General features: G+C 41.3%; 1 protein-coding gene across 1 annotated transcript in view; it reads right to left on the bottom strand.

Annotated features, from left to right (window-relative positions):
* Positions 1-7296: 7296 nt before the first annotated feature.
* Positions 7297-24956, bottom strand: part of LOC126326983 (luciferin 4-monooxygenase-like) — a 250106-nt gene continuing 232446 nt past the window's right edge. The window contains exons 8-9 of the mRNA XM_049995816.1: positions 14620-14785; positions 7297-7687 (exon numbers count right to left, since the gene is read on the bottom strand). Coding sequence (XP_049851773.1) covers positions 7566-7687; positions 14620-14785 — 288 coding nt within the window. The 3' untranslated portion in view covers positions 7297-7565. The remainder of the gene's footprint in view (positions 7688-14619; positions 14786-24956) is intronic.

Below are 24956 nucleotides of genomic sequence, written 5' to 3'. Positions count from 1 at the left end.
AATTTTTGATCTAAAATGTTTTTAATCATGGTAGATTAAGTATGATTTGTATTTGTAATAGAAAGTTCTAATTCCAGCTCTCGATTACATTCAGGCAATAATATAGCTGTACTAAGTTTCAAGACTATTGTACATAACAATGACTACAAGTAATCTTAAAGAGGCATTTCAGGGATCATGTTCTAGTGTCAGTTCCGTTCTAGAAATTCTAGCTGGAAAAGTTCAAATTCAGTAGAGTTAAGACTTCTTCAGTAACAAAAGAAAACTTAACTCTCTTTAAAATAAATTAAGAAGATTATCAATTTTCAAACGACAAAACTATTATTTAATACGTATCCGAGGAAGGGGCCATTCAGATACTGCTACCTGTGCGTAGGGTAGTTGATAGCAGGTGTTCCGTTTGGCCGTCCGCTGTGCCCATATACAAATGCAGCAAGAGAGCTATTTGCGCAGAAATACTTCGCACCGAGATATCAAACTGTTCGCGTCAGTGCCGGCCGGAGTGGCCGAGTGGTTCTAGGCGCTACAGTCTGGAACCGCCCGACCGCTACGGTCGCAGGTTCAAATGCTGCCTCTGGCATGAATGTGTGTGATGACCTTAGGTTAATTAGGTTTAAGTAGTTCTAAGTTCTAGGGGACTGATGACCTCAGAAGTTAGTCCCATAGTGTTCAGAGCCATTTTTTTGTTCGCGTCAGTTAATCGCCTGTGTGCGTTGTGCGTCGGTGGACGTTAGAGCTGAGCAGACTTGAATGCGTTTCCCATAAAAGTAGCAAGTGAACACGCGAGGACTGTTCACCGGAAGTCACTGGCTCTGGGCCCCCTGTGATGTTGACAAAACCGTGTGGCACTTTTAAGGCGTGCAACTAACTTTTGTGATTAGGAGGTAGGGCGATAGTCCATTTCACTTGGAACTACCCGTTTAATTATTATTATTATTATTATTATTATTATTATTATGGATGTTATTATATTTTGTGTGTGTGAATTTTTACAGAATACCTTTACTGATTGAAACTCTAAACTTTTATCTATAATCAAAGTTCTTGACCCCACTGAGTAAATAGCAAGTAGGAACATTTTCTTTTCTTTCTGTGACATGTAGACATGCAGACTAGAAATTATGCTCAGCTTGTTCTCCATCTCTTTCTGGCTGCTCACAAAAGCAATTCTCAGGCCTTTGTAAACCGCGAAGGTGGGTACAATGCACGCACAGAAAATTTAAGAGTCTTTTAATTGTGAATTATCAACTGTTTTAATACTTATATGCCACCCCACAGTATGAGGGGGTACGCAAAATAAACCGGAATTGTTTTTAAAAGCTGTAAATTTTCAAATTGTTTACAGAACAACCTTATCCCCTTCAAAATACTCTCCATTACAACTAATACATTTGTCCCACCGGTGCTTCCACTGTTCGAAACATTTTTTTGTAATCATCTTTATAGCCGGGCTGACAGCTCCTCCCTTGTTTCCCCCCCCCCCCCCCCCCCTCAACGTTGTCAAATCAGCGTCCCTTCATGCCTCTTTTCATGCGTGGATATAAGAACAAGTCGCAAGGAGCCAGGCCAGGTGAGTAAGGTGCGTGAGGCCGTTGAATCATGCCATTTTTAGCCAAAAACTGTCTAACAGAGGTGGCTGTGTGTGGAGGTGCATTGTCCTGTTTGCCACAAATCTGCTCTTTTTTGGCGAACACTGTTGCACTTTCTTCTGAAAACTTCCAAATAAAAGGTTTGATTAACGGTCTGACCTGGGGGAACAAACTCTGAATGAACTATGCCATTGGTATCAAAAAAGCAACTCAGCGTTGTTTTGATTTTTATCTTACTTGACGATATTTTTTTGGACGGGGTGACGATGGCGTCTTCCGCTGGTTTGACTGTTTCTTTGTTTCTGGGTCATAACCATAGCACCACGAGTCATGATCAATAATGACATACGACAGAAAATCTGGATCAGTTTCAGGCTGTTATTTCAAAGCTCAACATGTTTCAACTCGACGTTCCTTTTGATTGTCAGTCAGAACCCGAGAAACAAACTTGGCAGTAACTCCTTTCACTCTCAAATCTTCCGTTAAAATTCCGTGAACCGAGCTCCAAGATAACCCGCTAATCTCTGACAGTTGATCAATTGTCTGTCGGCGGTCTGTGAGCACAAGCTCTCGAATTTTTTCAATGTTTTTATCGATTCGGGCAGTTGGCAGACGTACAAAGCAACATTTTTAAATAGAGCAAACCACTCGTACAGTTGAAGTTTTCTCCATATCGTCATCTTGGTAAGCTGTTTTCAATATTAAAACAGTTTCAGCAGCGTTGTTGCCGAGTAGAAAACAAAATTTCACAGCTGCGCGTCGTTTTCTTGAACTTGCCGTCAGAAAAAACGAAACAAAAACAAAACAGCGTAGCAAAAACAAACACTGCAGCTGAACAGAACAATACCGGTCGACAACACAGGCGGCTCTGAATTGGCGATGAGTTGCGCTGTACACGCGTAGCGGCAGAAGTGTGTATTACACAAGCTCCGCCCATGGCAATGTTTTTTTTTTTTTTACGCCCTGGTTTGATCATGAATTTGGCTGCATTGCTTTTCTGATGGACTATTTTTGTGGATATATGTACATCGCAGAGTCCACGGGTTTTATCAGAGGTCATACGGTATAAGCATATGCTGTTAGGCGCTTTAAATGATCAAAATGACAAAATATTAAGAAAAACTAGTATAGGAAGACAGTAAATCGAGCATATAACAGGTACACAGAGAAGTAAGAAAGTAATGAGTACAGAGAAATGGAAATAATAAAATGTGTGATTAGAAATTGCACAATGTGGAAATGTAAATGAATATAGGGAGGTTCAATGATAGGTATATTATGTGGTTATGATGGTGTGATAATGAAACACAGGCAAAATGACATGGTGTTTTTGGCAGGTAAACTGACATGAGAAGTATTATTAGACGAATGTGATGTTTTTGGCAACTGCATTGGGATAAAGGCTATTACAAGAAAAGTCCGATATCTGAAAGAAAGTATAGTATGTTACAGTACAGCAGTTAGAAAGCTGATCAGTGCACTAGAGTACTACATGACACTAGGATAAAATTTTACACAGACTGACAGACTTTGACTTTAAAGTGCAAATAATTCCCTTTGCTTTTCCTTCACATGAACCGAGATACATTTGTTTATCATTTATTTCTGATCTGTATACCTCCTTCACCTACGCTGTGTTAATGTTCTTTTATTTATGTATTTTTACTACCATGTTACTACGATTTACGTGTTAGTTGTTATTTCTGAGTAACTAAACATTTTCTGTAATATAATTTCTACTATTGTGTGCATGCTAGAATTTCTTGCACATATTGTTGGCCATTTGTCATTATTAGATAATGATGTTTTGTCAGCTCTTGTGAACTCTTTTTCTATCTGGCACAGAATACTGTATAATTATTTCTGTATGTGGTGTTTTCTGCTCACACTGATTACTGCAATCTACAATTATTCATGTTTTGTACGTAAAGCTTATCTTACATTTCCATGTAATGTTCAGCGATCCATTTCACATATTTACTAGGAATTAGGTCATTTCTTAGAAAGACATTAGTTCATGTGCAGTTCAGATTTTTGTTATGTATTGTGAAAACCACAAATTTGATGAAGTCGTCAGAGATTTAACTAAGGTTTACACACACTTAAAGGAAATAGTAGTACTGAGAGTAAAGTTATATACGAGATTTTAACTGGACGTATGAGTTGTCAGTGGAAAACTACTTCCCTGAGTCTGCTCATATTTAATTCTACGTTTATTGCTAATCTGCAGAGTATAGTCAGTGATGGACATTCAGTTGCCTTACTTGCTACCCTTAAGCCTGAAACACTTTTCACTTTCATCAACGACCTCATCGGTGACTGTGGTTCAAGAAGTGTGTCAATATTGTGCTAGTGGCATTCCGTTTCTTAATCACAAAATTATTAACCAGAGACATTAACAGTATCTTCGTTTGTGCTAAGTGATGCAACATTTTACCTTCAATTGCAGTTTCATACTAGCTTAAGATTAATGATACGAAACTTCAAACCTAATTTTCGAGGGTTTTCAGTGATTCAACATTTACCTCCAATCTACATTCTACAGAACTCAGCGAAGAGTGTGCGTCGTTCCTAACTGTACAAAGACGATCTTCAAATGTAAAACTCAAATCAGGGCATTTTTTATTATTTTTGTAACCTATATAAAAAAGCTAGAAAGAAATGTGTACAATAAGTTACAATTAAAACCAACATTACAATTTTTACGATATTTTTTGTTAACTCTTGCTTTTTATGCTGATTGTTAAGATTTTGGAGGAATTTTAAAAATATGTCTGTAATTTCTTTGTAATGAGAGAATTTTGTAATTATTAATCTTCTTAGGTCGTACAGTCTTTTTGTCAATAATCGGAGTTTCACTTCTCAAGTACAATTTTCTTTAGAGTAAAACAAACTTCCATGACACATAGTGAAGTTTCAAATTACTGCCGTGTATTCATTGCACCCATGCTACACACAGCTAAAGGTTATTACTGTCAATAAAAAAAAATTAGAATAGCTTACTGTTCTTTAGGTGCTACAGCTGCTGATTTGTATTTGCCTTCGAGTACGTCGGTACTCCAGGCACAAAACCAGCATGCTAAGCATGAGGTAAGTCGTTTTTATGTCTGGGAGGACGTCACCTTGCATTCTTAAGCAAACAGTGTGTAGTCCAGTCCGTCAGGTATTGTGCTAGCAATCAAATTAATTTTCAGTGAATAGTATTGGTAGTTTCAAATAGTTATTTTCTTCCGAGTAGAGCAGTATCTTACTTTTGTGCCTTTTCCAGGCCTAACATAGCACTTAATACCGCGCAACGTTCATAATGCACTTCGTTACTGCGTTTTAATATTATAGTGTTCATCGAGCACACAATTAGCTTCCTTTGGCATTTAATTACATTCGTTTTCTTTGTTTCAAAGATTGAATTTCATGAACTTTAAAGCATTACTTCACGACAATGTTCACATGCAAAACGAGCCCAACCAACAGTCAGTTTTTCTCACAACGCAACCTCCCCAACGCACCGCCTCAGATTTAATAGTAAAATGATCCTGTTGATAGCCCGTCAAAAACTGAACACAGATCAGGCATGAAAACAGAAAGAAGGTGTAGTGAACCGTGAAAAAAAAATAGTAACAGTGAGTGGTCCAATAAGAAAGAGGGTAATAAACAGCAGTCTAATAGTAGCAATGGCGTCGTGGGTAAGTGGTCCGCGTGTTGGACTGAAACGGGCGAACAGTGTTCAAAATACCTCGTTTTTTTCCATCATTATAAACTGTCAGTCTGGTCGCTGAAATGTTCTTTTTCTTTCTGTAGTCTTGGCAGTTGTCATACCATGCATTAATTACAGAATATGAATCATGTGGTAAGAATATGTTACCACCACAAATAATTGTGATGAATCCTGAGTGCAAGCGAGATACCACATAGACGTCTCACAAAATAAAAACAACAAATAAAGGGGTGGAACTATGTTACAATAAAGGAATTCAAGAATCAAGACTTCCAAATCAGAACGCAACTTAAAACGTTAAAAACATATAGTTTGATGGGGCTCAGAGAAACTGGGTGATTGAGAAACTGCTGCTTTCATTTGTTGCAGCTTATGTGATACACTACTTTGTTTTCATCATTCGCTTGGGAGTGATCACATTCATACGAACTCCTACATCGGGCAAGGAAGCATATCTCACCAATCGTACAAATTAGCTCCTATCATATGACACATGTACTGTCATTAACGCTGCATATGACACACCAGAGCATTCCGTTAACTAGTCATCAAAGGTTTGCGGTTTCATTCGAAGCCACTTCCTTTCGGCTGCTAATAGAGTGGTTGTGCAAAATCAGCTTTCATTGTAGGTCTCTTCTTTACACCTCGCTTTCGCAAACGGACTTACGCCACGACACAGACAGAAATTTGAGTACAGCGAACAGCGAAAAAAAATAATAATCAAAAGCACGAGGGAGATTTGAACGCACCTCGGACGTTTTACAATCCAACACCGTGACCACTTGACTACGACGCCGTCCGTTGTCTTTTTCGTTCAGTTTTGCACTTCTTAAGCTAGGACTGTTCACTGTTCCTATTTTGCTTTATTTTCTGTTTACTACACCTTCTTCCTGTTTTGATGCTTGATCTGTATCCAGTTTTTGACGGAATGTTCACTGGGCCCTCTTACCACTGAATCTGAGGGGGGAGTGGGGGGGGGGGGAGGCTGCGATGGGGAGTTTCCCTTGTCAACAATTTAATACGATACCTAAAGCAGACCTTACGTGAGGAGAGCGATTCTGAAATCCCTATATTCAGCTTTCTCAGAAAGCTTAGTCTTGTAGCATGGAAACGACACTTTCATATTCAAGGCATAGTATAGCAGTTGCCGTCTATATGTTGTATGAGTTTATATGAGGAATTTATAAACGTTCTATATATCTGTAATGATGAGTATTGCAAGATTCTGTAGCCTTATCTACAACGTTACTGTAAGTACTCAAAAAATTTTTCTAATACCAAATGTAAACTTTATGTTCGCCTTAGCCTCAACACATGCGTTTCAGGTGCGTTGCTTAGGCTCTGTATGTATGCATTTGCGGGAGACCGTCGATAGAGAATGGAATAAATGAGAAGAACCATTGTTATGTTATTTGGAGTGTTGAGGTAATGTGTGAAGTCTGCTGCTACGTTTCGCTTCCAATAACATAGTCTGCGGACACGTGGTCGAATGTGGACTCTGTCCTGACACGCAGCTTGTCACAGCGTATTATCCCTGAAATTCCATTCTTACCAACAGTGAAGTGCAGCATGCTTAGAGGTTTTGTTTGGTACCATATTTACTGTTAACATTTCCATTTTCAGTCAACAAAACAAAAGATGTAGCGAGCTCTACGGGTCGTTTTGTGGCTTGATTTACTTCATAAACGAACTTCTGGAGATATTCATGTGGCCTACGTGCACTAAGTACAATATTTTACATTTAGTGTTATTATTGTCCGAAGAAGGAATACACAATAACTAACGACAAAAACATTCTTAAAATTTCACACATCAGACACCTCAGCCTCGTTATTACATACACTAACTCCGTTTGTTTTGTAGTTTTTTTTACGTTTGCATGCATTTTGGACACGTATAACTCCTTTGAGGGTGCTAACACGGGAAACTGAGAGGAAGCGTTACTGTCTGCCAGTGCAGAGGATTCGTGTTTCTTAGTAAATTTAACAGAACTGAAAGGATAAACATAAAACTGTATTATAATTTAAAGTTGCAAAGAACTTACAGTCTATTAGATGAGCAAACTGTACTGCATAAAATAAAGTAAAATTTCTGTAAAGAATTAAAAATATAATGAATCAAAATAGTTCAACACGAAAACTGAAACTACGAAGAAGAGAAATGGAGTATTTAAGTTTAAGAGTGAGCTTCGGGTTCGTTGATGCTTCTTCGACATTAGAGAGCCCTTTGAGAGGTGGGTGAGGCACAGGTGTCCGCAGCTCCTACTGGCCGCCCGCCGCCCACCTCCTGAGGACCCTCTTGGCGACTTTCCCGCTGGCCGTGTGCGGCAGCTCCCCCACGATCCTCACGCCGCCCCGCAGCTTCTTGTGGTCCGCCACCTTGTCTGCAGGAACAAGTTCACAATAGCCAAGGCACCAGAACCTGAGTGCACAACTTAAAATGATATTTACAGAACATTCAGTGGGCTCTTATAGCAACATGGACAAATTAACAACTCGAATACAAAGTATTAATATTACACAATAATATTTACTTAATAGTTCGTTATGAACCGGCTTTCAGCTTTTTAGGCCATAGTCAGATTACGTTACAGTAAAGAGGTATTCCACGCAACTTCAGCGAGAATTCATAGGTGTGTAAACATAGAAAGATACATGATATTTTATGACTACATTGACAGAAAATACAGGCATAACGTAACTTCATGAAGAGACTCTTAACAAATAAATCTTATATTATGGTATATTCAAATATTAAAACTATGTGAATGTATAAGCGAAAGATTTTCTTCAAGTGAGTATAGCACTGGCTACTATGTCATGTTGACAAACTGGTGAATGTGACGAACAGACCGAATAAAGGTAGGAGGAGAAAAATGACTATGGAATTACCGCTATAACAAGCTTATAATGTAATGGTAAGATAAATAATAACTGGCTGCTACTTTAACAAGGGTGAGTAATGGCATTGTGTTTGTCCATTGAGAATCAGGTCAGGATTCTTTGACTGATGTTTATTGACAGCTATAATTTCGAGCAATGTTAGTTTTCTGCCTTTAGCTCCTTTGTAGAGACCACCACATTTCACATCATATGGATGACATTCATTCAGAGGATGTTCAGCAAAGGTGGAATCTTTCTTTTTAGTCTCGAACTCCTTTCATGTTCAGTCAGTCTAGTAGTTATAGCCCTACTTGAATGACATAGACATATTTTTCCACACGGATGACAGGAAATTCTATCAATACCACTATTTTCTAAAGGAGAAATCTTATCTTTACTGTTGAACAGAAGGTGAGCAATAGCATTCCTAGCGTAAATAGCTGGAGTATATTTCCTGTATTTTAGTTTCTTGGCAAGAAACTGTCAAGTTTTACCCATAAATAGCATGAGGGCTCATTTGTTATCAGTGTAGTTTTGTGCTGTCTTAGAGGGATAAAGGAGTGCTGTTATCCTCGGTCTATCGGTCTCTTCTTTTTGCTGAGTATGTTGTCACCCAGTGTAGGCTATAACCATTGATGTAAGCTATTTCTTTAATTATTTTCAATTCATTTTCAAAATCTGGTTTGGTTTCTGGTATAGGTATTAGGCGGAGCACCACGGTGTGGAAGGCTGCATGTCTGTGTGTTATGGGATGCCGGAAAATGGCTGGTATTACTGTGTCTGTTGAGGTTACTTTGCGGTATATCTTAAATAAATGCTGTTGCTTACAGATGTCAAATGGGGAGCTAAAATATTGGTGGAGTCTCCTCCCAGCTCCATTGTAAACTTGATTTTACTGTGGTGTGAATTCCATTGTTGAATAAATTTATTTAATCTTTTATTCTGTTGCTCATCTATTACTCACTCGTAGAATATTTTTTGCTTGTACTTTCACATAATTGTAATATTTGTATATACTGTAATGTAAGATTCATTTTTTCAGTGTCTCTTTAGGTGTTAAAAATGGTTCAAATGGCTCTGAGCACTATGGGACTTACCATCTATGGCCATAAGTCCCCTAGAACTTAGAACTACTTAAACCTAACTAACCTAAGGACATCACACCACACCCAGGCACCACGAGGCAGAGAAGAGAGAAGATCCCTGACCCCGCCGGGAATCGAACCCGGGAACCCGGGCGTGGGAAGCGAGAACGCTACCGCACGACCACGACCTGCGGACTTAGGTGTTACATTATACTCCTATTTTGTATCGCTATTGTCACAAAAGTCACACGTCTTTGTAGAGCTATCTTTTTACAGCTATAAAATCTCTCTGAAGTTGTGTGGACTATCTGTTTAGTAGTATTAAGTTATCTGGCAATGGTATAAGAAGGCGGCACCTAGTTGATAACGAACTATTAAATACATGTTATTGTGGAACATTAATAGTTCGCATTCAAGTTATTAATAAAGTGGTATTTACCGTATTTCTGCGTGAGAAGTTGTCTGAACTCAAACATCGTCATCGCCATGTACAGAGTGCTAATCAAAGTTTTCAAATTTTTCTCCACTATCTTGTTTTCTACACAAATGGGGAAAGTCGTGTCATTTCTAAACTCGCGGTTCTTTTCAGATATACACCAACAAGCCTGAAGTGGAATAAAAGGATTGCAGGACACGAATATTTGGAGCCACTTTGGATTGGTCCAGACATAGTTTTGGAGAAAATGAATTATTGCCAGAATTATAATTCCTGGCATCAAAATGTTTTGACGAAAGAACCTTCGGTCTCATGTTTACAAAGCGGAGCTATCGATACACGCATTTCATAACGTCACGAAGAAAGGCTCTCAGTCCGCCTTTTATGCGTTTACCGGTGGCAAACTGAAGACAATTGTCTCGCTTGTTTCGTATCTCTTAGGCAACGAGAAAGTGGATGTGTATTTTTTCTGTTTGTGGTGTTGTTGTTAAGTGACAAACTATTGCTTACCGATGTTAGAAAGTGGTGTAACGTTCAAAAAGAGAGTATGAATTGCATCTCGCAGGAAGAAAACTGAGAAAGACCGTGCAAGAGTGAAAAGTGACTCGTGTATGAATTACGAGGTTATTGTGTAGCCCGAGGACGCTGTTTCCTTTCCTGCGACCGGGTCCTTGCTCTTATAAAACACAGGTAAAGAATCGTTACCAAATCAATAGTATTCATCAGAGATAAGAAAATTATTGTAAACTGCAGGCAAAAACCAATCAAGTGCAGATATCAGAGGCTCTTAAAAAAATTGTGGATAATGTTCCTAAAAAGACTTTTCTTTCAGGAGAAACTGCTCAGAGAAGCGTTTCTTGAGACAGGAAAAATAAAATTTAACGTTAGCAGCTAACGGGTGTCCGGTAAGTAAGGACGAATTTGAATTTGGCGCCATTTGGTATATGACGGTTGGCAGCCGAATTTTTTTGGGGGTTTGTTATCTGCGATCCTGTCCATTAGAAGCTAGATAACTTTTGTGTAGTGAGCATCGTTATTTGATGTTTATTTTCGCCATGGCGCAGGTGACAACGGAGCAGCGTATCCAAGTGACACAAAGTTTTTACAAAAACAGTGAAAGTACCACGGCAACCGTTAGTGAATTGCATGTGACACACTGATGTAATGCTGCTCCAAACGAATCAGTTCGGAAGTTAGCGGGCCGCTGTGGCCGGGCGGGTCTAGGGGCTTCAGTCTGGAACCGTGCGACCGCTACGGTCGCAGCTTCGAATCCTGCCTCGGGGATGGATGTGTGTAATGTTAGGTTTAAGTAGTTCTAAGTTCTAGAGGATTGATGACCTCATGTGTTAAGTTCCATAGTGCTCTTAGCCATTTTAACCATTTGAACCAGTTCGGAAGTTGATCCAGCAGTCAGACCACGGGTTCTGCCTCAAACGTTAAGAAAACAGGACGACCACTTTCTGTTCGAACACAAGAAAACATGGCTGTCGTGCACGAAAATGTGATCGTAAGCTCCAGAAAATTTGGTCACCAACAAGCTCAACAACTGTATTTATCAGCAAGTTCACTGCGTGAAATCCTTTCAAAAATCTAAAAATGCATGCGTACAAGATTCAACTTACACAAGAGCTGAAGCCTGTAGATCATGGAAAGAGACATCGATTTACTCAATGCACCTTGGCTCGACGAGCAGAGAACGAGAACTTCCCAACTGAATAATTTTCCCAGATGTGACGCGCTTCCACCACAGTGGGTATGTCAATAAGAAGAACTGCAGAATTTGGGGGCAGCGAAAAAGCGTAAGTGACTGTGGAAGATGAGATGCATCCATAACACAAGATTGCGTCGTGTTGTTTCTGGGCAGGAGGAGGGATCGGCCCGTGTATTTTTGAAAATAATAAGGGAGTTGCCGTCACTGCGAACGGCGACCGTTACCAAAACATGTTTCTGATTGGTTCTTTCCCTCCTTTTGGTGAAAATTAGTTTTGGTCTCAACACGATGGTATATCTGGTCTCACATCCCATGAAACGACTGCTCTGTTAATGAAAAGTTTCCTCAAAAATTCTCTCTTTGCGTGGCAACCAGCAATGGCCTGCGATCTTACGCCTTGTGACTTTTTCTGGCGATTTGTAAAATCAAAACTGTACTTGAACAAACCACAAACAATACACTAATTGAAGGATGAAATTAAAAGGGCTGTTATCGGCATTCCACCCGATGTTTGTGAAAACTTCATCGAGAACGTCAATGAACGCATTGCTCGTTGCCGCGAGGTCTTGGGTGGTCCTATGGAAAGTACAATTTTTCATATATAAATGCAAGAAATTTCTCAATGTGTCCGTAAAAAAAACATTACATGTTAAATTAATTTAGGATGTTCCATAACACTTTTATATTCATCCCGACTTTCCGGACACCCTCCATAAGCTTTCCATCCATATTCCACTGCGAAGTTTCTTGGTTGAATTGTTCCCAAAGATGGTACGATCAACCTAATTTCCGAGCAGGTCGACCAGGAGGACCTGCTCCCAGTCTACCCACCAATTTAGCGTTTCTAGTAGGATGTGTCCCAGTAAAATTTGCTAGGTTGAATGACGTAGGAAAACAGCCTAGTTACATGCCTGATGAGCATGACCAATTTTATAATAAACTTTACGTTTTGGAAGTGGGCGAAACTGCTAATGTTTTTCCACAAAAGCACAAAAGGATTACAGTTGAAAAGTTCGGTAACTAGGAAATTTAAATATAACGAAAATAGCTGAATGGGGTTACTGCTAATGTTATATGACAAAGTCACTATTTAACTGAAATATGTGAAAGCATTGCATTTCGTTTCTTAGTAGTGGTCAATGTGCGTGGTTGGCCACTTCTCGAAGTCAGTTTTTTTTTTAGTTTTCTGGTGGAAATATAGGTAACGATTAACAAATTACATCAAAATATACCAAGGAGAAATACGTCAGACCACCGGCCTCATTTCATCACGCACATTAGGCTAACGTTTTATATGAAGTTATGTTACGTAATGATATTAAGCACACTGCCGACCATAATACTGCACAAGTTTTTTAGTTTAAAAGACAATCTAAGGAAATTAAACTTAGATTTTCACTTGTCTTTAAAGTCGCTTATCTCTGCAGAGGCCCTTTTAATATGGACGGATTCATTTCCAAATCTGGAACTCACCTGGTAAGCAAAAGTAACTTCTCGAACTGGAGGTAATAAGGACAACGATCTCTATTGCTCGAAACAAAAATTAAAAAAGTTTGCCTCTATATGTACGCTAGCTATGTGTATGTGTGTGACTGATAATTAACGTTTTTAGTTGTTTTTTTATTTTTTTCCCTATTGGGTGAGAGGAGATAGAAAGTAATTTTTGGAATAATATTATCATTTCCAGCATTTACCTTATGACCAAGGGAAACCCCAAAAAAAAAAAAAAAAACAGTGAGACTGTATCTCCCTGTACTCTGTTTCTGAAAGAGTGTTGTCCGCCGTCTCAAGTATAAATAAAAAAATATTTGAGAGAGAAAGTGTAATGTTCCTGACATATATCACTATTCATTTCAGTCTCTAGGTAGACCACATGTAGCAATGATTAGACTCAGAGACTTTTCAGCCAAAACCCAGACCGAGGGGGACCCAACTGACTACATTTGGGAGGCGGTTTCGAGTTTTGCCATTTGCCTGATAACCAAAGGAAATCTCCCTACAGACTCTAACGGAATCAAAGCATGGAAACTATTTTTAATTTAATTCTGGAAATAATGTCCCACAAAAAATGAAAGCTGAGCATATGTTGAGTTTGTAACATTGTTCATGAATATCCAGCGTGAAATCGACGACTTGCTCGACATGTGGAGGGTACCTATGCCGCCATGGATCACAGGCTGGTATACAGCTATGTCCAGTGTGTGTGTGTGTGTGTGTGTGTGTGTGTGTGTGTGTGTGTGTCAGTGAAGTTAGTTCGTGTGAAATATCCTTTAAGGTTGCTATATTTCAGTGGCTGCACAATTTGAATGTGGGTTATACCATGGAAGACATTCTTGGTTCTCGATGATTGTTCACCTAATGTTACAGGGAGAGAGATGTTTCAACCAAGTATAGGGTACCAGCTATATGTTATTATCTATGAGCAACCTAGTTATTGCCACTTTAATATGATATGCCTGACTGAATGATGTAGCTCCTATTAAAAAGGCCATAGGATTGCCTCTCTTAAAAGTTAATGACTTATGTATTTGCCAGTGTACTGCTAGTGTATGTACAACTTTAGTAAGATTCCTTGGAACGAAACCAGTCGATGCACAGTTGCACAGTGACCTAATACTGCGTTGTCCGCGAATTTGCAATCCAAGTGGTCCCCACACACAACTCTCTCTTTGACTCTAGGCTATCTCCTAGAGATTTTGTGAACTACAGCTCTATCCTTCCCTTCCCTTTGATGCACATTGGCCTTTCTTATCTCTCCCTGGTCTCCATTGCTCTAAAGTTTCTAGCCTAGTTCAGCGAAGGCGATCCTGAACCTCTCTTACTATAGTTGCTACTCAAAGAAATATATCTGGTTATTTGTCTTACAAGAACTGTTGGTCTCCTGCCATCTTAGCGAGCGCCTACTCGATGCTCATCCCACGACTGTGCCGCCTTCTCCCAGTAAGGAGGCGCACTTAGGTAGGAGCCGTGTTCACAGTCCGTCCAGCCTTCCACATGTGGATTTCCAGTGGTTTCCCTAGACTGATTGAGGCAAATGTAGGAATGGTGCATTTGTAAAACTGACTTCGTCATTTTCTCTTCACTTTATTGTCGTCCGTCAACAACGTCCTGGTCATCGAACATACAACAGCTATTAGCTACCCTTCCTTGTACTGCTCTCGCAGCACGACTGTCTCCTTGAAACACGCTAGTCCGGCTTACCGTCTACCAGCCGCTGCAGCTCCTCAGCAGTGGCGGACGCGCCGGGCCGCAGGACGACGAAGGCGGTGGGGTGCTCCTGGTCGGTGGGGTGCGGCTTCCCCACCACGGCGGCCAGCTGCACGCTGGGGTGCGACATCAGCAGGTTCTCCAGCTGCGGCGACAGCACCTGTCCACGTGCAACACATTATGTGCTTTCAAATTTCTAAAAAGTAATCTTTCACGGCCGGAAACGTACAATTAATACAATGTTCCGGGCTACAGTTGTAGTATGACGTGGTCCAGTAGATTTCACCTAAAAACCCAACGTTTCGTCCCCATCTGAGGAGGATGTTTTTCAGGGAGGATCGTAGTTTCTTTGAATGTCCGATTCATACCCTGGCTCCACACAATCACAGCAAAATTCCGCATCCGCGTGCTGCCGGGCAGTGGTGTAACGTGATTGGCCGTTGTCGACTGTCGTCGTTCTCTGTTGCTATCACCCCATAGTCGAAGACTGGTATATATCTGCTTCAGCACCGATACGAGGAATCATTGAATTTCAGACCCTCCTCCTTCCTATTGAAATTCCTGGAGTGTTTCACAATCTCTATCACCCTCCGTATAACCTTTCATGGTACCCGCTAGTGGCTGGCAGTACTTTAGTCCTATCAAAACAAGTGTGTGAAAAGCATGTGCAGTCAATCTCTTCTCTTCTGTAATTGCCCTTGTGCTCTTCTAGACGTTTTATGGCAGCTTTTTTTCTTCTCCCTCTCTCTCTCTCTCTTTATTTTTAGTACCGGAGAAAGCCTCCTCTTACGCACATAGAATCCTAGAAATTCTTGCTTCTTCCAGTGGTTGGCGAGCATCCTTGGCCGATTTTAGTTGATCTTGTGTCTTTCAGGTGGGTTTGCACATTACGGTGATGTTCTGGTTTTTCAAGGTTTCTCCTATGTAGTCAGTAAAGTCCTTAATGGAGGGCAGGGAAACTTCCGATGTCACCGGCGCTTGAGCATCACTATGATTTCTACGCGGTGGTCTTAACACTCTTTTCATGTCAGCGAAACGATAAGCATTATTGAGCGAAGTATTGGTGAGATGCTGCAATTGTGCGTCAAGTAGCTCTAGTTCGCACATTTTCCTTACTCTGCTCGCCAACGTTTTCATGGTGCCTCGATTCTGTTGTGGATTTTAATGTGAAATCCAGCAGACCACGGCATAATAGCCCGGAACATTTTATTAATTGTTCTTTTAAATTTGTTATTTGATGTCGATGGACGAAGACGAATCGCTAATATACACTCCTGGAAATTGAAATAAGAACACCGTGAATACATTGTCCCAGGAAGGGGAAACTTTATTGACACATTCCTGGGGTCAGATACATCACATGATCACACTGACAGAACCACAGGCACATAGACACAGGCAACAGAGCATGCATAATGTCGGCACTAGTACAGTGTATATCCACCTTTCGCAGCAATGCAGGCTGCTATTCTCCCATGGAGACGATCGTAGAGATGCTGGATGTAGTCCTGTGGAACGGCTTGCCATGCCATTTCCACCTGGCGCCTCAGTTGGACCAGCGTTCGTGCTGGACGTGCAGACCGCGTGAGACGACGCTTCATCCAGACCTCACGCCCCACGTGTTGAGCAATTCGGCGGTACGTCCACCCGGCCTCCCGCATGCCCACTATACGCCCTCGCTCAAAGTCCGTCAACTGCACATACGGTTCATGTCCACGCTGTCGCGGCATGCTACCAGTGTTAAAGACTGCGATGGAGTTCCGTATGCCACGGCAAACTGGCTGACACTGACGGCGGCGGTGCACAAATGCCGCGCAGCTAGCGCCATTCGAATGCCAACACCGCGGTTCCTGGTGTGTCCGCTGTGCCGTGCGTGTGATCATTGCTTGTACAGCCCTCTCGCAGTGTCCGGAGCAAGTATGGTGGGTCTGACACACCGGTGTCAATGTGTTCTTTTTTCCATTTCCAAGAGTGTAGATCATGGACAGCGTAAGTTAATCGCTAACTTCATCCGGGGACCGGCGACTACGCAAGCCGGACGTCTGGGGAACTACCAACAGCACGATATAACCAGTCACTGAACAGGCAAATGTCAGTTTCTCTTCGGACAGCCTCCTCAAGCACATCTACGCGTTGTCTCTGACGACATGGCCCTGTTCCACCGGATTCTGCCGAATTCCTCGTCTCGTCCTGCTGTGCTGCCACAGAACTTTGTCAGCAGTGCTGAACTACAGGTGACAGACTCTGAAACAGACTTACCGGATATCTGTGCTTCCGTGCCAAATGTCGTGTGGAACATGCTGGGCTTGCTCTCGTTATTGTCGACTGTTACTGACTGTCACCTGAACTACTGGAACTTCAGCTGTCAGTTCTTTGTACTTCCTTTATGTTCTTACGCACGATGTTAGTTGTATGATTGTGGGATGTCAAGTACTGTTTGCAATGGTAATTGTTTATCACTTTAGGTTACAACATTTATCTTGTCCATTCCTGACGCTGAACACTGCGACTCGTTAAAATAGCGAACGATTTGTTTACAAATAAACACCAGTTTCTTAATCAAGCTTTTAAAATTTTTATTTCCCCATCATCCATTGTATACACCTCATAAGATGGTGTGCATCTCTTGGATGTTGGTATAAAACAAAACATGCCTGTAAATTTTAGTAACACTGCGAGACATCGATGTCGCTAATACATTATCCATCTGCTAATACATTATCCATCCTTTGCAGAGTACTAGCACAGTGTCACATGAGCCACACCAAGTGTCCTTGCATTCGGGAAGCGTAGAAGTCTTTTATGAGTTTCTGGAACCATAATTGCAACAGACAACAGTACAGAACCAAATCGTGGAAAGGTCGACTGTGGCATCCAGTTCACATTGGACAGCATTAGTATTCTACCACCTCATGATTTTACTCAGTCGTAAATGTAATTTCACTGAATCGGCTGACGCTGCTGCCAAGACTGCCGTCCTCGTAACTCAGCCCACGAGCACCTACATTCCCTCCGATAATGTCTGTGTTTCCATCTGTAAGGAGGTGGTGTTCCTTTGGCATCGCCAACGGTCCTCCCTTCGCGGGAATAAGCTTCGGCTTATGACGCATCTTCCGGCACCTTGGACAACCTCCTCTCGGCACTCCTGCCCGGAGGAGATTATTTTAACTCGTCTGCGTATTGGGCACTGCCTTTTTTAGCTATCGGCATTTTCCAAGTAGCGGTACCCCACCACTTTGTACACTTTGCGCCCAATTTTTAACTGTCCGCCACTTCCTGCTGTAATGTCCTTTTTTTAACAATTTACGTTCCAATTTGGATTTACCTTCTGATTTATCAGCCATTTTAGCGAATGACTCGCGAGCAGTAGACCGCGTTTTACTTTTTATCCGCCGAAGGAATATGGCGAAGGCCATTTAATTTTTAGTTTTGGACCTCCATTTCTGTATGTTTTTTTTAGCCCTTTTTCCGCGTGCCTGTTTTTAGCTGTATCCGATTCTGTCCATTGGGACTGACGTATAGTCGTTTAACTTCTCTCTGTGTTGCTGTTCTATAGTTTTGACTTGGGCGCGTATGACCTCAGTTGTTTTTTGTGCCCTAAATCAAAACAAAACCAAAACCAAACTGAATCGTTAGAGTCATTGTGATACATTTTGCACGAGACCAAGATGTTCGTTCACACGTATTACTCGATACACATCTCTTCCTAGTGGAAGTTCTCCAAATCGCCAAAGCTTTTGAGATTTCACAAGTGGCATAACTAGCTTTGTGAGAATACAATTTGAAACGAGTATCGTCCGACCAGACAACATGTTTGCACTCATCAACAGTCCAATGTCAGTGTCGACGGGCCCAGGTGAAGCGTAAAGCTCTGTGTCGTGCAGTCATCAAGGCTACACGAGTGGGCCTTTGGCTCCGAAACCTCATATCGATGGTTTCGTTCAATAGTTCGCACGCCGACACTTTTTGATGAAACAGTATGTAAATCTGCAGCAAATTTGTGGAAGGGTTGCACTTCTGTCACTTTTAACGGTTCTCTTCAGTCATTGTTGGTCCCGTTCTTGCAGGATCCTTTTCCGATCGCCACGATGTCGGAGATTTGATGTTTTACCGATTCCTGATATTCACGGTACACTCGTGAAATGGTCATATGGGAAAATCCCCACTTCACGGCTACCTCGCTGTGTCCCATCGCTCGTGCGACGACTGTAGCACTTAAATCTTGATAATGTGTCACTGCAGCAGAGGTACCCGACCTAAGAACTGCGCCAGACGATTCTTGTCTTATATAGGCTATCAGAACAAGAGAACTCCTTACCGAGAAAGCAAATGAAACTCTCAAGGAAGTTTACGATTGGTCAATAAGCAACAAATTGACATTAAACATAAAGAAAACTAATGCCATGAACTTCAGTTTGAAGAGGAAAAAAGACAATGTTAAATTAAATGTAGATGGCACCTCTATAGACTGTGTAACAAATGCAAAATTTCTAGGAATGAATATTGACTCTCAGCTGAAGTAGTGCGAACACACAAAGGTACTTGCAAACAGAATGTCATCAGCATGTTATGCCCTTAGAATTCTATCATCTGTGTGTAACATGCAGTGTCTTTTAGTTACATATTATTCATATGTACACTCAATTCTTAGCTATGGCATTCTTTTTTGGGGAACAAATCCACAAAAGATGAACACAATTTTCAAACTCCAGAAAAGAGCCATAAGAATAATAACCAGAAATAGTAGTCGAGCTCATTGTAAAGATCTGTTCAAAACACTGGGAATTTTAACTGCTCCATGTGAACACATTTACCAGTCAGTTGTACACATCAAAAGTAACATTGGCAATTACTGCACAAACAGCTCTGTCCATGACCATGCAACAAGAGATAGACTCAACTTACATTTACCAAGAAAAAATAAACATAAAACTCAAAACAGCATTTTCTACCAAGGAATAAAACTGTACAATAAATTACCAAAAGAGATTAAAGAAATTTCAAAAATACACTTATTTAAGAAGGCAGCTAAAAAGTACCTGTTATGCAATACATTTTATACATTGAAGGATTACTTAGATAAAGCAGAGTAGGGGTTTGATAAAAAAATGTTATACAAACAAATAATAATAATAATGATGATTATAAAACATCCAATATTCCACATAACACCTTCACTTTATTATTTTTCTTCTTTTTTTCCTTTCTAGAGACACTCTCCCCTCAAGCTATGCATAGCACAATACTAACACCTCTTCCTCTTTCTGAGCTCAACATCTCACTCATTATGAAGGGATGCTGACTCAGTTTTTCAGGATAGCAAATGGGAACTTGCAGTACAGAAAATGGCCCAAGGATCACCTGTGTGTGTGTGTGTGTGTGTGTGTGTGTGTGTGTGTGTGTGTGTGTGTATGTAGTGAGTGAAGTGTTATGAAACAATGTGTGTATAGTGTGTGCAGTGACTGATAGTGAAATATGAGTGAATAGTGTGGCATTACATTATTTAATGAGTTATTTGTAAATAAATTATTGTATACCAGGAGTAAAATCTAATGATTGTCTCTAACTAGAAGTCTGTAAATATATGTGTATACGAATTAGCTTATTGTAAATTGATCTAAGCTTGTAAATACTTTGACATGTCCTATATCCTTGTAAAAAGAGATCTACGGATGAATAAAACTACTACTACTACTACTACTACTAGAGTGCGAAGCATTCTCTGAGGTCATGACTCATTGTATGCAGCAAGACCGCTTCTATTGCATTCACTACGACGTAGGCCTGTAGTGGTTTGATAAAACTATGGAAACACCACGAGTAACTGATACTTCAACATAAATGCAGATGCTAGAGAAATCTGCAGGTTGCGCTGTTGTATTAGACTACGAATGGCGCCTGTGCAGTGTCCTCAATGAGTTTCAAGTCTGAGTCGTGGTCGGAACAGTGTTCTGTGTTGTCTCGAGTGCATTATGGCGGAGTTCGGTGAATGCATATGTGAGAAAATTGTTGTTTCTCGTATGGCAGTGATTTTGTAACCAAGGGAGCCGGAGTATTTGGTATTTCAAGAGGCACCGCGTCCAAAATTTATACCGCATACAGGAAAAGCCATCATCCGCTAAATCATAAAGCAAACGAAAGTGTATTCCCAAAATGAGATTTTCACTCTGCAGAGGATTTTGCGCTGATTTGAAACTTCCTGGCAGATTATAACTGTGTGCCGGAACGAGACTCGAACTCGGCAAAACTGAAGCTGTGAGGACGGGTAGAGCAATTGTCCGCGAATGGCAAAGTTCCCGAGTTCGAGTCTCGGCCCGGCACACAGTTTTAATCTGCCAGGAAGTTTAGAAAGTGTGGTGTATGATCTCTGACAGACGCTCATTGAAGAGGACTTCGACGGAAAATAAAATGACGACAGCTGCAAAAGTCACTGCAGAACTGAATGTCGCACTCGTGAACCCTGTCTCTCCAGAACTACACTTCCGCAGCTCGTGGACTGGTGGACAGCGTTGCTGTCGCTGGATCACAAGGTCTCGAGTTCGATTCCCCGCCGGGTTTGGGATTTTACTCTGACCGGGGACTGGGTGTTTGTGTTGCCCTAGTCATCATTAGTGACAGTGGCTAGAGTGGACTATGTAAAAATTGAAGTGAGAAAAAAATTGATGACCGCGCAGTTGAGCGCCCCACAAACCAAACATCATCACCATCATCCAGAACTACACAAAGGAAGCCCCATAAGCAGGAAACTGCAGTGCGAGCTGGAATTCCAAAACCCCTCATCAGTGATGCAAACATTCATAAAAGGACAAAGTGATGCCGAAGCCACCAAACCTGCATTATGAAGCAATTTCGTCGAATGAGTCTTGTTTCACACTGTTTCCAATTCCTGGCCGAATTTACGTCCCAACAGTGAAACAGGGCGGGAGTTCCGTGACGATTTGGGCAGCCGTACTGTGGCATTCCATGAGCTTCACGGTTACTCTGCAAGGTCGCATTAATTCCAGGGATTAAGCGAGCGTTTTGGCTGATCAGGTCCACCCCATGGTACAATGTTTGTTCCCCAATGGTGATGCTGTGTTCCAAGACGACAGGGCTACTGCTCACATATCTCACATCGTCCAGGACTTACTTTGTGAAAACGAAGATGTATTGTCACTTCTTCCCTGGCCACCACAGTCAGTGGGTGTCAATATTGAGACCTTACAGTGTACTTTGGAGAGAAAGGTACGTGATCATTATCCGCCTCCATCTTCATTACATGAACTTATTACTATTTTGCAGGAATAGTGGTGTAAGATACCCTCGAAAACCATACACGACCTGTATTTATCCGCTCCGAAAAGATTGGAAGCCGTTTCATATGCCAACATATTACCTACACCTTACTAGGCATGATAATGTGCTGTGTGGTGTTGCTATACGTTGTCCAACCACTGTACATTGTTACATACCACCAGCCTCCAATGAAATGTTCGCAGAACTCCCATTTAATTAGTCTCGAGAAGGACGTACTTAATCAGAAAGAACTGGTTTTACTGGTTCAGAAATAGACGCTTTTATTTAATGTTTAGTGTTTGGTATTACTGTAGATTAACGTTTTCTACGCATCATTTGAGGTGCCTTTGGTACTTTCGCGCATTGTGCTCCCAGTGTTACCCCAAAAATAAGCACTGTCGACATCAAGGTGTTCAGAATCAAGGCAAAGCCTAAGTCTGGACAAGGATGATGGACTGAATTGGAAGTTCTCTTCCTGAAGCAGTCATATAGGCATTTGTGTAATTCGAATTCTTTGTTGAATTTGTTGCTGTAAGGAACAGTTTACCTCTCAAATGGCTCGATACAGATTAATTCTTTTGGTGCTTTACTCCAGTCATTTTAGATGGGAATATTTGCGCATCTGTACAAATTTGTGTAACACGGCTAGTAAGCAGCCAGGTGACACGGTGGTAATATATTCAACTCGTATTAGGAAATACGGCCTCTCAAATCCCTGCATAATCATCAAGATATACGTTTTCCACAGTTTTACTAAATAATGCAAGGAGAATACCTTGATGATTCCTTTGAATGGACGCAGCCAACTCGCTTCCCCATCTATCTCCGAGCAGTGTTTGTCTTCTGTCTCTGATGATCCCATCGTTGAGAGAACATTGAACCCTAACATTTCTTTCTTCCTTCCTTCTTCCATGCAAATACAGAACTTTCTTGATTGTAGAAGGCATCTAGGTAGGTGCAGCAATCTACGGTGAGATGAAGCCACATCAGGGATAGATTCTATTGCCTCCGAAACGCGAGCTCCATTTGCGCTAACCCTCATAAGTAAACCTGTTCTTTCTGTATTAGGCGCGGTTCATACTGAGGCGATAACGATATGCGATACTATACGCTATGCAACTCGCGGTGCGATGCAGCGACGCATAAGCAACGTGCAGCGCCGGAGCGCAGAGAAACGTAACTGAAGCGCTTTAACTGGTCCACACTGCGACGGCAGCGACGCCACACCGACACGTACCTACGTCGTAAGGCTGGCGCAGTACGGAGTGTTCGTCGCTCCACGCTACTTGTGTCCGACGATACTCAGCGAGGGACATTTCAAGTCATCCTGTGTGTCCCAAAAAATTCTTTTACGTAAATGAAGCAAAGTTACATCCGTCTATGTAATTAGTTTCTCAGTAAAACTTTCCCTTTTCGCAGAAAAACTTAGAAACCTTTGTTTGGGATTCGCGCGTGTTCCCCGCTATGCAGTCTTTCTCATTCAATTTTGTGGAAACTATTCGGTAACAACGATTTCTCCGCACCTTATAGTCTAGTATCTCAGCTTGGTAAGCAACTGATTTCCTTTTAGTTATTGCCCATAATTACTGTGATACTTTGCAAATAAATAAATCACGAGGCATATTTTGAAGGTCCTGCAGTGGTGAATACAGTCGCTGGCCAGTTTACGTTTGGTTCATTTTAAGGCACACATTGCTGCATACGGGATATGACTAACACAGCGAAACTGTTTGCAACGGCAGAAGGAGAGCGATGCCTCTTTCCATTCTCGAGAAAATACGTGAGATATATTGAAAGTTGGCTATGAAGCGAATAGCACCTACTCGCCCCACGCGAGGCTACTGCTGCAAGCTATGGGCTGTTAAGCGGAGTGCGGAGCAGCTTCGTGTCTCTCTTTTCCATATGCTACCGATACAAGCTGGAGCTGGAAATGAAAAACCTACTAAAATTAAAAGACACCAGCCTATAATGCTGAGTGTATGTTTTTCAGCCTATGTTCCCTTACTTCAGGAAACTTTGTGGAAGGCATAATTGAGATCTGGCAGCTAAATTCCTGTCACTTCAGAAGGAGTAGCAGGAGGAAGCCGAGAAGGGCTTCTTCCATTTCTTCAAATACGTTGCCTACCCCAGCACAGAGTACACCATCCTCTCCTACACCATGTATGGTGTCCAAACTCACTTCAGATCCAGCCGTGTTTCTTCTCAGTACTCATTAGCTGAATTTTACACCACTTTGCGAAACTGAACAGTTCTAGAAACACTACCCTAGGTTATTTAATTTGTAACCATGAAATAGACTTTCCATGGTGACATTTTAAATCCATTCACACACTTTCTCCATCTTATTGTGATTAGTAGCTCCTCACCAGGAGACGCAGTAAGTCAGAACCTACGTTCTGCTTAGTCAGAGTAGTTGATATTAATTGAAACAAAAGTTGACATTGATTCAAAGAATTCTGTAGAATTTGTGGAATTTTTCGTGTTGAGAGACCTTTTGAGAAACCACAGACGAACCATATTTCATATTTATAGCACTGTACGGGTGCAACCAGTATTTGCTATTCTTCTTGATTTTCTTGACATTTAAGTAATAATAAGTCACAATAACGTCCTTTTCAGAAGGGATCATGACTGCAATTGAAACATAAACGCGATTCGTGCTTTCTTGTTCGTTGTCGTATGGCGAGTCCGTCGCGACACGTATCTTACCGCATCGCGTATCGAATCATCCTAGTATGAATACAAGTGTCGCACGAATAAGCGTCGCATTGCGCAGCTGCTACTGCAACCTGTTGTACCTCATATTGTATCGTCTACGTGATTATCTCCACATACAGTGCAACAGACCCGAGGGGCAATGAAGCACTGAGCAGTATACAAATAAAATCTGAGAACAAGAAGGTAAGGGGATATTTCACTGTGTGGTCGGCATGGAGAAACATGAGCCGATTGAAGCGTATTTGTTACAAACGTATCCGGTGTAAATATTCTCTGTCCATTACGGTTACAAAGGACGAGTGTATTAATTACTCTGTAACGTACTTCAGCGGACCATT

The sequence above is a fragment of the Schistocerca gregaria genome, chromosome 2 (genome assembly GCF_023897955.1).
Source record: "Schistocerca gregaria isolate iqSchGreg1 chromosome 2, iqSchGreg1.2, whole genome shotgun sequence".
Taxonomy (NCBI): Eukaryota; Metazoa; Arthropoda; class Insecta; order Orthoptera; family Acrididae; genus Schistocerca; species Schistocerca gregaria.
Note: the sequence above shows the minus strand (reverse complement) of the source record. Positions and strands in the feature narration are given on the sequence as shown.